Here is a 15,717-nt window from a genome sequence, read left to right as displayed (position 1 = left end):
CTGCTTAACACAAACTTTTAACCCTTTTTTTAAACCTAACAAAACTCTCAACTCTCATGCCTCCTTATTTTTCCTACCAGTTTATACATGAACTACTATTGAACTACAAAAACTCAAAGACAATATAATGTATGGGTATTTTTATTTTTTTATATATTATTGTTTTATATATTATTTTCTTCATTTTGTACTTCTTTGTAAAAAAACATTTTCATTCTCCTTCTTCTTGATAATTTGCTTTTCGCAATGAAAACCGGTTAGAAGAAATCTTTATTAAAATATGCTTCCAGTTTAGCATTCTGGCTTTTTTTCATTTTCCTATATATATATATATATATATATAGTGGCAAGAGGGACTGTTTGGTAAGAAGCTTACTTCCTGAAGCCCCCCACTCTGTGAGTGGGACAGCGACTATATGGCCTTCTACCGCAGGGGAGGGGCTGTGGAGGAATATTTGGAACATTTGTTAAAACGTGATCGGTATGAGTCCGGCTGCATGAGCTGTACGTGGTGGCCCTTCACAGGTACACTCGTAGGCCGTGAGCAACAAGGAGTTGTCCCAAATTGTGAACCTTTTTGGGAGGGAGGACGTGCAGTACCTCAAAGTGGACCCCGACCTATCGCAGCAGGCTTACCAGCAGGCTGCGAGAACGGTGCTCGGGGAATAATGTAAGAGGCTTGATACGCCTAATTGTTGTTTTCAATAATATTGAACTTTTGTAAATACTTTGTAATTAGTTTGAACCTTGAACCCTTTGAACAGTGTTTTCGAGGGGTTATCAGTCGGTGGGCTCTGGTACCCCTTTCATTCTCATTCATTCCTGTCTTATCATAACTCATTAATGTATTTGTCTAGCCCTTGCTTCTTGCAAATCTATGTAAATGCCTTCTTGGCAAATTCTATGAAATAAAGAAGCTTACTTCCTAACCACATGGTTCCGGGTTCAGTCACACTGCGTGGCACCTTGGGCAAGTCTCTTCTATTATAGACTCGGGCCGATCATAGCCATGTGAGTGGATTTGATAGATGGAAACAGAAAGAAGCCCGTCGTATATATATATATATATATATATATATATATATATATAATGTATGTATGTGTGTGTGTGTGTGTGTGTGTGTGCGTGCGTGTGTATACATATACTATAGCCTCAGGCCCACCAAAGCCTTGTCAGTGGATATCGTACACGGAAACTGAAAGAAGACTGTCGTATATATGTGTATATTTGTGTATGTATCTGCTTTTGTACCCCCACCATCATGTTGCTGTTTTTACGTCCCCGTAACTTAGCGGTTCGGCAAAAGACACCGATAGAATAAGTACTAGGCTTATAAAGAGTAAATCCTGGGGTCGATTTCTTCGAGTAAAGGCGGTGCTCCAGGATAGCCGCAGTTATATGACTGAAACAAGTAAAACAATAAAAAAGCTATGGTATTTTAATCCTGAGCAACGCCGGGTATCTGCTAGTATATATATATATATATATATATATATATATATATATATATATATATATATATATATATATATATATATATATATATATATATATATATATATATATATATATATATATATATATATATATATATATATATATATATATATATATATATATATATATATATATATATATATATATATATATATATATATATATATATATATATATATATATATATATATATACTGTCTTGTTCTCACTGTCCTGTTCTTTTTAACACTTTCACCCTCCGCAAAATTCCCAAATTTTATTTCATTTGCTTTGCGGAAGGACTGTTCCAACGAAGTCGCGTATTGTCCTTGCCTTCGAAACGCGGAGTAGATGGAGCAGGGACAACTGACGAAGGGATATACTCTTTATGTTGCATGTCTCGTTTCTCTGTTTGTTATTTTTTTTCGTTGTTCGAAAAAAGGTTCGTTTTCTGTTTCCGTCTTTATGTTTTCGTTTCTCATTGTATTTAACGTTTTTTTTTTGTGATGTCCTGCACCCATATATATGCATGTATGTGTACATATAGATGTAGGTATGTACATATATGTATGGATATATGCATATGTTTATATATTATTTATATCATTATATGATCGAACGCCACGCATCCTTTCCCAAGTAAGTTTTATCTATCTATCTATCAATCTATCTATATACCAGCTAACGAACTGCTTGAAGCTTACAAATTCCCTACACTCAGATCCCTGTACCTTGCACTAATCTATAACACACACACACACACACAAATACTGAGGACGATTTTCTTTTTCGACTTTGGCTACAGTCCAATGGTGGAGGCGCAATGGCCCAGTGGTTAGGGCAGCGGACTTGCGGGCATAGGATCGTGGTTTCGATTCCCAGACCGGGCGTTGTGAGTGTTTATTGAGCGAAAACACCTAAAGCTCCACAAGGCTCCGGCAGGAGATGGTGGCGAACCCTGCTGTACTCTTCCACCACAACCTTCTCTCACTCTTACTTCCTGTTGTGTCTGTAATTCAAAGGGTCAGCCTTGTCACACTGTGTCACGCTGAATATCCCCGAGAACTACGTTAAGGGTACACGTGTCTGTGGAGTGCTCAGCCACTTGCACGTTAATTTCACGAGCAGGCTGTTCCGTTGATCGGATCAACTGGAACCCTCGACGTCGTAAGCGACGGAGTGCCAACACACAGTCCAATGACTGAAACAAGTAAATGACAAAAGATTTATTGATATGTATACAGAAAATTTATATATACAACTTTTCTTTGTTTCAGTCATTAGACTGTAGCTATACAAGGACATCGCTTTAAAGCATTTTTAATCGAATGAATCGATCCCAGTGCTTACTTTTTGTTAAATCGAACCGCTAAGTTACGGGATGTAAACACCCTAACACTGGTTATCAAGCGGGTGGATGGAGGGGGTAGACACAGGCACAAAGACATACACACATAGATATACGCGACAGGTTTCTTTCAGTTTCCGCGTACCAAATCCACTGACAAGGCTCCGGTCGATTCGAGGTGCCACGCAGTGGGATTGAATCCGAAACCATGTGGTTGTGAAGCTAGCTTCTTACCACACATCCACGCCTAGAGAGAGACGCAGCCTCTTTATATATATATATATATCAGTTATGGGCATATGCGTGTAAGTATGTGTTTCTGCCCCAACCACCGCTTGACAACCGGTGTTGATTTGTTTACGATTTGTTTGCGGTTTGACAAAAGAAACCGATAGAATAAGTATCAGGTTTAAAACAAAAAGTAGTGGGACCAATTCATTCGGCCCCAAGCTCAAGGCGCTGCCCCAGCGTAGCCGTAGATTGAAACAAATAAAGATACATATAGAAAATCTCTTCTTACAATGTTTTAAAATTCGACATAAAAAGGTTTGTGTGTGGAGGGAAGTAAATGGAATATAAAACGGATATAAAAGTTAAGCTGAAATATATTCTTGAGTATTAATTAATTACTCGTCCTAAATAAATAAAGAAAAAAAATATGCTGTAAATATCTATTGACTAATTTCCCTGTTTAAGCTGGAACCGGCAATATATTTGCTTACTCAGCAGTGAGAGATGTAGACAAATAAGCAAGCTACGACCTATTTTACATTCTTCACGCCAGTTTAAATTCCTCCTTTTTCCCCTCCTTATGTGTTTTGATTACTTTTCAGATTTTCCTTCTCTTTAATCTTCTGTTTATTTTCTTACTTTTCTCCTCCCTTTGTCCATTCTTTCTCTCTTTCACGTTTGCGCAATCTAACTTTTTTTTCTGTATTTCTTTTTCTATCTTTCTTTAAGCTTCTACACTCATCCTTTATTCATTCTACCTCATCTTAACCCTTTCACCTTCATAGCTACTCTCTTCTCATTAGTCTTTTCTCTCTTCGTTCTTTCTCTTCTTTCTCATTTTTTTTTCTTAACTTTCAGTTCCCCTTTTCCGACTTCTGTTTCCCTAACATCCACTCCTTGTATCCCAAATGACTTCTTAACGACACGTCTGCTCGAATAATTTAAAATGTGTTTTTCTTTTATATTCATTTTTTCCTGTTTCTTAAGGAACTGAGAGTTACAACATTCCTAAACCACTGTCATAACCCTGTAATGTACCCCTACTTCCCATCCATTCATATGATCATCTGGCACAGGATTTCCTTTCGTTCTATCACGATATCCTTACCCACAATTTGCTGCTTAACTTCATTTACTTTTCCTGTTTCTATACTTGTTCTCTTTCTCTTCTCTTCAAAAACTCACCCTGTCTCCATTTCTCTCCTCCTTCGATTCACTGTTTCTTCATCCAAGTTATCTAAATCTTTCTCTCTATCCCGGTTTCTTTCCGTGTCTCTTTTTATATCACTTTCTTTCAGTCTTGTATTTGCTGGGTTTTTTTCTCTATTTCAATCCATCTCTCTATCGAATTCTTTCACTATGTATGTCTCCTTCTTTCATTCATTCATTCTATTCCTTTCATATGCACACACGTATCTATCTACCCATATATATATATATATATATATATATATATATATATATATATATATATATATATATATATATATACACAAATAATATAATATATAAAATTATATATATCTGTAATATAATGTGACAAGTATACATTTATATAATGTATATATATAATTTTCATATATATAAAAATGTATATATATAAATATTTATAAAAGTTATATATACATTATATATATATATATATATATATATATATATATATATATATATATTTATAAAAGTTATATATACATTATATATACATTATATATATATATATATATATATATATATATATATATGTACATATATACATATATACATATATATACATATATACATACATATATATATACATACATATATATATATATATATATATATACATATATATGTATATATATATATATATATATATATATATATATATATATATATATATATATACCTACACGTCCATAGCCATGAAGATTGAGCAAAGTTAAACTTTGTAATAATACATAGACTAGTTGATTAAGAAAAAAAAAAAAAAAAAACGGTATGGAGACCCAACATGGATATAATTAACAAGATTCTCTTTTCACCGTTTCCTTCTCCACCTCCTTCTTATTCTCTTCCACAGTTGATATTTCTCAGCGACATCGATGAACTTCCATAACGGAAGTATTGCAAAGCGCAAGTGCGTCTCACTCACTCGCTTTCTGACCAGTCTGGTTTATTTTGTTATTTATTCATTCATTTATTTATTTATTACATTATTTATTTGATTGTTTGTTTACTTTTTAATTTAGTACGTTTTTCTCTTTTACTTATTTTTCTTGCTTTTTTTTTTAACCTCCCCCTTTCGTTTCTCGGGGACGATTTTGATTGGTCAAATATTTAAATAAATAAATAAAATAAAAAAACAAACCAAGCTAAGTCTTGCTCCGATTAGCTACTTTGCTTAGAAATCAAGGCGGAGTTTCAAATCTTCGTAGCGGAGCGGCAGGTCCTGTGTTCGTTCGCATGGGGAGGCGGTGGTTGCTAGAACTATCGGAGTCACAACCAGGATGCGGAGGAGGTTTCACCTGCTGCTCGGCATCGGAATTATATGGCTGTTCGGAGTAGCTTATTATTTACTGAGAGAAATTAAAACTGAGGTAAGCAGGAGGTATTCTTTTTAAACCTTTATTTTTTATTGTAATATATTAGAACAATTTTTTTTTCCTTTTTACCTTTCTTTATCCGGAAGTGATTTACCACCGATCCGAGTGATGGTGGTGGTTGTTAGACGATGTATTATTGTTGCTCTTAGTGGTCTTGTGGTGGGTGAACGTGCACGCGTGGGGGCGGATGGCTTTGATTTCAAAGCATGTTATATCGAGTTACCTCCCCTTTCAGTCTCGCATTGTTGTCAATTTCATTACAGTTACCATCACTACTGCACTCGTGTTCGTGTTGTTGTCGTGGTCACCTTAGTCATCATCATCATCATCATTGGCGCACTGTCATCACGTTCATAAAATAATGCCGTTATTACCACCATTATCAGTTCATTTCGCGCCATCACTATCACCATCATCAAGTGTCGAGTAAAGGCGGTAGATTGGCAAAATCATTAGAGCATCGGTATTTATTCCGGCTCTCTCATTATATTCTGAGTTCAAATCCCGTCGAGGTCTACTTTACCTTTCGTTTCTCTACGAAGTACCAGTCATTTACTAGTGTCGATACAATCGACAAACCCCATTCTTCGTAAATATCTGGTCTTGTGCCTATGTTAGAAACGATTTAGAGTCGGACTGCTGATTCTGCGTCTCCGTTTCGGTTTACATTAAGATATATTTCACTTTTGTGTCGCTAATTCCCTCTGGAATGAACGTCACAGATCTCATCCTATACACGCTTCTCTTTAATAAATATATAAATCCGTATATTATGTTAGTAATGATTATTCTAGCCGGTCTATATCCTTTACAGTATCTGTTGTGGTGTTATAATTGCACTGAGTTCAACACACGTTGGGAGTATCTGTCACTCCGACCGATGGGGCGATAAATAATATATATACCAAGATACTGAGGGATCGATTTAATTAAATTACTGGTTTTGTGCCTGTGGTCTAAAAAAGGGTTGTCTTTGTTATCATTATCGTCATCGTTATTATTGTTTCACCCCGGTCGCTGACGTACTCCTGTGTTATTTCTTTCAACAAGTTTCATTCATGTCTCGTGACATTAAATGTCACAATTAAAATTGTGATGCTTGTTTTAGTTACAGAACTCTACCTAATTCTCTGATTGTATGAGTCTACCCCACCTTGATACACTGGGACTCCACATTTCCGTTCTTCGTATGTCAGTCCTCAAGTTCGGTGTCTTTTTAAAGAGCATTAAAAGAACATTCTCGCCTTACGGCTTCGCTGATGATGCATACATCGGTCTGTTCACATAGTTCGTATGCATATAAGAGTGGAGTCTTTATATATATATATATATATATATATATATATATATATATATATATATATATATATACCTGTATATATAGAGAGATATATAGATAGATATACTCATACACCACCCGTATATACACAATCGTTTATGTATGTTACCCTTATAAAGGTTTTGTATTCTTGCATGTATTCCAAACATTTATACATTGTGTCTGTTGAACGTATTTGTATGGAATAGACTAGTGTATTATATGCACTCTTAAAAACCTTAACCATGCTAACATGGTCCATGCCTTAGGTACTCTCATAGTACACAGCTTAATAATCGTGTTATATATATATATATATATATATATATATATATATATACACACATACGTGCGCTACCATGCATATAGTCTCATGTCAAGGCTGTTATCTTGTATACTGGTGTCGAAAGACCTTTATTACACATACATATGCATTTTTGTATTATACCTCGCTATTACATGGTCCGGTGTTTATCGGAGATTTCATAATGTACACTATACATATAATTACTGCATATTTATAGAGTCCGATTTGTGTATTTATAATAATATCTGAAAGAATTCATTGCAGACGTACATACTATCATCTATCTATCTATCTACCTACCTACCTATCGATCTATCTATCTATCTATCTATCTATATAAAGTTTTTAAAATTATTTTGTATTATATAATGATACGCACCCCTACACACATACTACACACACGGTATACTCCATGTACACATTTATTTGGTAAATTATATACTGTTATTATACATACATTCACAGATTCGTTTGTTGATCTATTGTATTGAAAATTCTACTACGTCTCATATATCTAATAAAAATTAGGGACTGTTATATTTCATGTAATACCTACATGTGGTTTTGTTAGAAGAGTATATTGTCAATATAGTTGATAAACTCATTGTATATGTGTGTTACGTATCGTCAACCCTCTTTCCGCGAAAAATAAAAAGGCGAAGTTGTCCCTGGTGAGATTTGAACTTAGAATACAGATAACCTAAACAATGTAAACGATATGATCTGGACCCTCTGTCGTTGCCATCAATAACAACATACTCAAAAAGTTTAAGAAATGGGAAATGGATGTATTATAATTACTCTAACTTTGCAGAATCCTTCAACCCGCCACTTCTCAACTAAAGATGGCTCTGTAAGTAACTGTGCTGTTGAGAAAGTCACAACATTGTTACCTGTTTCGATTCTGACTACACGCATGCATACAAACGTACACACATACGCATGCGCGTCCGCTCACACGCATACCAAAATTCTTCGTAAAGTCTTCCGTTTTATCCCATCTGTCTTGCCACCTTGTATATGTGTATGTATGTGTATATATGCGTGTGTATGTGAGAATGTATATGTATGTATGTATATGAGAGAGAGAGAGGGGAAGGTACTAAATGCGAACTTTGCTGATCCCCATCAAAGTAACTGCTCCTGGATCAGTTTCGTGTCAGGAAAACATGTGGCTATTTAACTTTTTTTTAAAAGAAAAGAGCGGGAGAGGGGGGGACTTCTTTTATGGCATTCCTTCAGTTGTAGCAGCAGACTTTTCGAAAATCACAGCTGTTTCGTTCGTTAATTTCCATAACAAATTTTTATTTCATTAAAGAGAGGAGAAAGTGAAAAGACGATATTTGCTTTAGAGTGACGTTTTGCGGGCCACACAGGGCGACCACTTTACATATGTGTGTTTGCTGTAGTCGAAGGTTTGTTATTGTTTAAAGAAGGGTGGGCGTCAATTTGGCTGCTGCCCAGTGCACTCGAAACCCACGTTACACTAAACAATTCTTGTTATGTTAAGCACTTTTTTGCTTTCAGTGCAGATTCTGTGGAGCTAGATACTCTTGAGACATGTTTTCATGAACCTGTGGTCCCTTGTCCTACGAAACTCTGGTACTGATAGCCTTGATATCAGCAAACTCTTACTTTTGGTGATTACTAAAAGTATTTGCATTGTTGGGAATCCTTTATTTTCAAAACTTATCTCAGAGTCACAGGTATTTTGCCCGGTAACCTGTATGCTTCACTTGAGTAGGGCGTATGTACATGATACCACTCTTCATTCCTTAACTTTACAAGCACTACACTACACGCGCACGCACGGACGTATACACACACACACACTGCCCAAACTACTGATGACCAAATTCAAGTGGTTCTGAAAATATTCTAGCCCTCTCTCTAGTTCAAATGTGACCTACCTATGTGGTTATTGCTCACATATCTGGAGCTGTGCCATTATTTCACACAAAAGAAAACCACCTACATTTCATAAGAAAAGAAAAATGTAAAAGAAAAATAAAGCAAAAGCTACTTTAGTGGATTGCTGGAGACATGTTAATATGCTACAGTGTATCTCCCCCAACTTCAACGGTTTCTGCCTCATTGAGCTAACACAATACCCTCACTTTTCCCTCTTTCTCAATACTGCATCACATCCTACAAACACCCACTTCTAAACTGTTCCTTCCCAGAACTGTAGCTGCCTCTGTTGTTGTTTAGCCTGAGGTCAGTTGTGGTTCAGTACACCTATGTGCAGTCATTCCAGTCATAACTATCCCATCTCTTATTCACTCCTATTGTACCTAGGACTACATTATCTAACATGTCCTGAGTGTGTTATGTGGGAGATTTGACTGCAATCATCTTATTGCTATCTTATTGGTCCTATTCACATTTCAAGTAGTCATACATCATAATCCACTTCACCAGACATTTTGAGCCTGTGAAGTTGATAAGAATTGCTCCTCATGACTTGTTTTTCTTTTCAAACTCCAGTAAAGCTTTTCAAAGATGCAGAAATTAATAATAAATGAAAAAACCCCTGGAAATCTCTAGAATTTCTTTTACTAAAACAGAAACAATTGCTATAATAGTTGCTAAGTTGGGGACAGTACAGAAGCAGAACGAGGAGGAATGATGTATGTTAATTTACCCGGAGACAGGTAATGATTGGCAGCAGAAAGGATAACTGGTCATAGAAAATCTGTTGCATTTGACCCATGCAAGCATGGAAAAGTGGATGTTGAACTCATGATAAGGATTTTATATAAATATAATATATATCGGAACAAACAAATGGATTTTATGTGCTGTGACAATTGTTTCAGTAAGAATCTTTATTTTAATGCAAGCATAATACAATTTTTAGATTATGAGGATTGCATAATGTATTCTATAATTTAGAAATTGTGTTATGCTTGCATTAAAATAAACATTCTTACTGAAACAATTATTGTAACATATAAAATCCATTTGTTTATTGTCATTTCATGCCACATCCATATTTTGTTATTCGCTGAATAGCTTGTAAACAATTGGAATTGCAGCTTATTCAATAAGTGTCTTGACTTCATCAATGCCTTCTGCATTGATAATGGATTACTTCACTGTCTACTCAGTTTGATTCTGTTTAGCCAATCAGTTGTACGCTATATGTTGATGTTCCTTGATTCTTTATAAATCCCATGTAACTAAAATATACATATATCATCATCATCCTTTAACATCCTTTTTCCATGCTGGCATTGGTTGGACGGTTTCACCAGAGCTGGGAAGCTGCACCAGGTTCCAGTCTGATTTGGCTTGGTTTCTACGACTGGATGTCCTTCCTAATACCAACCATTTTATAGTATGTGCTGGGTGCTTTTAACATGCCACCAGCACATATATGTATACACACACTCTCTTTCTCTCTCTCTCACACACACAAGTATTATATCTAACTTTGGTTGGTTGTGCAGTGCAGTTGGACTCAACTCAAAACCACGTGATTGAGAAGTAACTGTGTCTGCAGCTACAGCAGGCTTATGTCTGAGGTAATTGATGTTGTCTGCTATGGCCATGGCTGACCAATGCCTTGCAATTTGGTAGATAGAAAACTGTTAGAAGCCTTTTGTATATACATACACACAACTTTTGTGTGTGTGTGCATTTGTGCATGCTGATTGAAAATAAGGCCACCGCTCATACAAAAGGCTTCATTGCTTATAATTTTCTGTGAAAATATGTCTGACCATTGAACAGTACATTGGGAGAAGGACTAGGAGAATATTATCTTGCTTGAGAACAGGTGATAGTTGGAAGAGCATCTATGTTCCTTGGTATAAAATGTGGCAGTAAGGAAGAATGCCACTATCAAACGTTTCTTTGTCTTGCTAGAAAGTGCAACCATATCTACTTCAGATCATGGCATGCATTTTAAAAAGACAGAAGGAAACATGGGATATTGTAGTCTTGGATACACTGTTCCTGAGAAAAACATGATATGGTCACAAGTGGAATGTCTTTCATCATCAGCTGTTCAGTGAGTTCTTATCTGGGGCTAAACACTTAACTTCATCCAAAAGATAAAAGTCATGAAATGTTAATGGACTACCATGGAATTACTGGTCACTCTAAGTTATTGAATCTTCCAGTTCCCATATATGTTTGTCTGTCTGTCAGTCTGTCTATGTATTAGTGTGTGTGTGTGTGTACAAGGGATCCCCTGCACTGGTGCTAAAATGGAAAGCCTGTACTTCATACTCCTTCAAGTGACAAGTGAGTGAAACAATCTCTTATTAGTGTTGCTATCATAAAATGTACCCAATGTACTTTGTAAAATGCTTGGCAAATTTTTGAGCAGAGAATGTATAGAATGTATATATTCAACCTCTCTAGTGTTGGTGCCATGAAAAATGCACTAAATACACTCTGTAAAGTGGTTGACAATAAATAGGAAGAACATCCAGTTGTAGAAATCAAACCAAATGGTGTATGAGGATCAGTCTATTGAAGCAGCAGCTCCCAGTAGATGGCCATGACTGGGACAACCTGTCCAAAACATGTCAACATGAAGAGTGGACATAAAAAGGATGAGGATGATGATTTTGCAGGGTTCCCAGTGAAAATATCTTAAAATTAGAGTTGTGGAGATGGCATTGGCAGCAAGAAATGAAATAAAAGACTAAGATACTGTTAAACTATTTAATCAACTATATCTCTGTGAGCAAATGCGGGACCTCTACATGTCATTCATTTTGCTAGAAATAACAAACATCCTTCAAATCACACCCTACCATCTTAAATAAAAGACATTGAAGAAAAGATAAGATGGTCAGTGCTGGGATTCCTTTCTATTTCTCTTGTTTAGGACTGACCGAGGGTTAAAAAACAAATGAACAAAACTTTATCTCCTCTCTTAATCCTTTTAACTACACTTGGTCCTACAGTACAAACTTCTTGATTTAAAGTGATCTAAAACCTTCCATAAAAATTTGTGTTAATTTATGTTCCAAACACCAGTTTAATAAAGACAGCTATTTTCCTAAATTCTTTGTTGTTTTCATAGTTAGCTGAAACAGAGGCTATATATTTCAACAGAAACTTGGTAACAAAAGGGTTAAAATAAATCTTCGTGTGTCAAGAAATAACAACCAAATCTCACTCTAAATTACACTCACACTTAAATATTAAAAGGTTACATTAGATGATCTCTTATTACCTCCGTCTTCCTGCCTTGGCGAAGGCAGAGGTATTGTTTTCAGTCGTATTTGTTTGTTTGTTTGTTTGTCTGTGGACAAGATATCTCAAGAACCGCTGGATGGATTTGGATGAAACTTTCTGGGATATTTGGCCTTGTGACTGGCACAAACTGATTAGGTTTTGGGATTGATCCAATACCAGACAAGGATTCTGGATTATTTTTTCCTGTTTTTTTGAGAGCAGTCCGGTTCATTTTTAGTATTCTCATTTGTGAGAGCAGTCAATTTTATTTCAGATATTCTCATTTTAAAAATCATCTCTGGCTAATCGTTAAGAAGACATTGATGTTGCCTTGGCAGAGCTTTGCGCTCTCTGAAAGCTCTTGTTTTATTTGGTGCCTGATAAAGGAATTTTTTTTTTCATGGCTTGTTTGGCATTTTTTCTTCTGTGGTTGAGTTACAATATTAGTTTGTAATAAATGTAATGTTAGTCCTCGAGTAATCATCTTCTCACTGCATAATTATATCTCATTAACTTTCTAATGTCAACTACATAAACTATTAGCATTAACTATTAGTTTGGAATGTTTTATTTCTTTTTTCTTTTTATTTTTACAAGATAAAGTAAATTATTCAGTAAATATTTTTTAATATAATAAAAGTTAATTTTTGTTAGGAACAGGAATAGCTAGGTGGTTAGCAAATTTATTTGACAGCCACATGGTTTGGTGAACAGAACCCACTGAACAGAACCTAGTGCTAATGTTTTCAACTGTAGCCTAGCCTCGTGTTTAAACAGTACCATGTTAGTGGAATTTAGTCAATGGAAATTAGAAAAGCTAGTTGTGTATTTGTCATCACCTTTCTATATCTGTTTTCCTATACTTAAATGAAGTGGATGAATTTTGTTCAGCAGTGTCCTTCCACTTGTTGCAGTTCATCATTATCTCTTTTGTAAGCCCAATCTTTTGAGATCATCCTTCATCACTCCTTTCCATATCTCCCTGGGTCTTCTTCCCATTTTACATGTTCCTTCCACTTTGGATCTCTCAGCAATTCTTAACCTAAATTTGATTGTTCATTTACTCACTTATCCATAGTTGTGCAGTCTTCTCTATTGTACTCTGTATCTGATATTTCTTAAGTCAGTTTGTCTTTCAGTTTATTTGTGCTCTTTTATTCATGGTGGTTAACATGAATGTGTAATTACACATTATTGGATAATCATACTTTATGCATTGATGAACTTACTCCAGTGGAATTAATTTCTTTCTAGCTTTCACATGACCTCTGCATTTAGTTTTGCTATCATGCACAAATTGCACTTGTACCCAAGCATCATGCAATCTAACTTCACGAAGATTTAAAATCTCTTTGTTGCCAGCAGTAAATTGGCAGAATGTTTAGATAGAATGCTACATGGTATTTGTTTCAATTCTCTGCTGTCTGAGTTCAAATCCCACCAAGGTTAACTTAATTTTATATTCTTTTAGGATTCATAAATAGCTAACAAGGCAGTGCAGTGGATTCAGGGAAGAACATTGAACTGGATATCTTCCAGTATTTGTTCTGGTTAGTTCTGAATTTGAATCCTGTCACGGTCTACCTGGATGGTAGATATAACTTATCACCTGTCATCTGGCACTTTAATTCTGTTCATTCTATAGCAAGCATATGGGTCAAGCATTCTCCCCACCTTTCTTCCTACCTATCTTGGAGGCCATGTAAAGAGCCATGGGTATAACCTTCCCTCCTGCCTAAAAGATTAAAAAAAAGAAATGAGTAATAACTGAATGATTTTTTGTACTCTGTCCTTACTCTGGCTTGTGTTCTTTTGGAACACCCATCTCCTGTTGATTAGATCACCTAAATATGGAAGCTTCACAACCAGCATGCTGTACCAGATCTGTACAAGGTGTGTGAAAAAGTTTGAAAAACAAAGATCACCTACAGTGAAACTATAACTCCTGGTATGTTGTATTTAATGCTATAGTATAGCAGATCACTGAAGGCATGTGGCCTTGCACTTAAAGATATTTGACTTACAATTATAATGTCATGGGTTCAATTCCTAGAGCAGGCTGTTTTGTTCTTAAGTCACTTCATTTTACATTGCTCAGTCTACTCAGCCCAAAACGAAAACCAGTCAAGTGCTGGTTGCAGCACTCTCTCATGAAGCTGTTACATCCTGGATGTGTCATTAGGTGGAAAAGAGTGGAAAAGTCAAGAGGCTGTTTTGTCTGCACATGACTTCATAGGTACTTAAAACATTTAGCAAAAGTATGGTACATGTTACGAAGCCACGCTCGTTCATAGGCGACGGCTGAGTCTCTATAATGCACCAGTAATTTATTGTTGGCACTCCGTCGGTTACGACGTCGAGGGTTCCAGTTGATCCGATCAACGGAACAGCCTGCTCGTGAAATTAACGTGCAAGTGGCTGAGCACTCCACAGACACGTGTGCCCTTAACGTAGTTCTCGGGGATATTCAGCGTGACACAGTGTGACAAGGCTGGCCTTTTGAATTACAGGCACAACAGAAACAGGAAGTAAGAGTGAGAGAAAGTTGTGGTGAAAGAGTACAGCAGGGTTCGCCACCATCCCCTGTCGGAGCCTCGTGGAGCTTTAGGTGTTATCGCTCAATAAACACTCACAACGCCCAGTCTGGGAATCGAAACCGCGATCCTATGACCGCGAGTCTGCTGCCCTAACCTCTAGGCCATTGCGCCTCCACTCCAGTAATTTAGTATATACATTTAATGCATCATGTGTATATTCGTTTACTTGTTTCGCTCATTAGATCGCTACATTGTTGGGGCGCTACTTTCAATATTTCCTACTTACTTAATTGGACCCCAGTACTTATTTCAATTGGGTACATATAGTGATTTCAAATTTTGGCACGTGGCCAGCAAGTTCGGGGTTTTGGTAAGTTGATTAAATCGACCCCAGTGTGCTAATAGTACTTATTTTATCGAAATTTGGACTTAAAAAACGTTAAGATGGATGAAATGCTGCTTAGCATTTTGCCAAGCGTGTTAATGATTCTTATTTCTTTATTGCCCGCAAGGGACAATTGGGTTAAGTCAATCACATCAACCTCAGTGCGTAACTGGTACTTAATTTATCGACCCCGAAAGGATGAGAGGCAAAGTTGACCTCGGCGGAATTTGAACTCAGAACGTAACGGCAGACGAAATACTGGCGCGCTAACGATTCTGCCAGCTCGCCGCTTTATTTGAGTTCTTATATTATTCAGGACTACTTGTTGAATCG

The 15,717-nt window shown here is 36.2% G+C and overlaps 1 protein-coding gene across 2 annotated transcripts in view; it reads left to right on the top strand.

The window, feature by feature from the left end:
- LOC106869793 (polypeptide N-acetylgalactosaminyltransferase) overlaps window positions 1-15,717 on the top strand; it is a 164,534-nt gene continuing 148,817 nt past the window's right edge. The window contains exon 1 of one of the 2 annotated variants that reach the window (XM_089353665.1): window positions 1-129. Coding sequence is in view for 1 of the 2 variants with exons in the window: in XM_089353664.1 (XP_089209790.1) it covers window positions 5,546-5,635 (90 nt within the window). In the remaining variant the exon portion in view is untranslated. Of the gene's footprint in view, window positions 130-5,193; window positions 5,636-15,717 lie in introns of those variants that run through there. The other variant, XM_089353664.1, reaches the window with a different exon arrangement.

Source organism: Octopus bimaculoides, chromosome 6 (genome assembly GCF_046866305.1).
Source record: "Octopus bimaculoides isolate indiv1 chromosome 6, ASM4686630v1, whole genome shotgun sequence".
Lineage (NCBI taxonomy): Eukaryota > Metazoa > Mollusca > Cephalopoda > Octopoda > Octopodidae > Octopus > Octopus bimaculoides.
The sequence above is the reverse complement of the archived record's forward strand: the minus strand, read 5'-3'. Positions and strand labels throughout refer to the sequence as shown.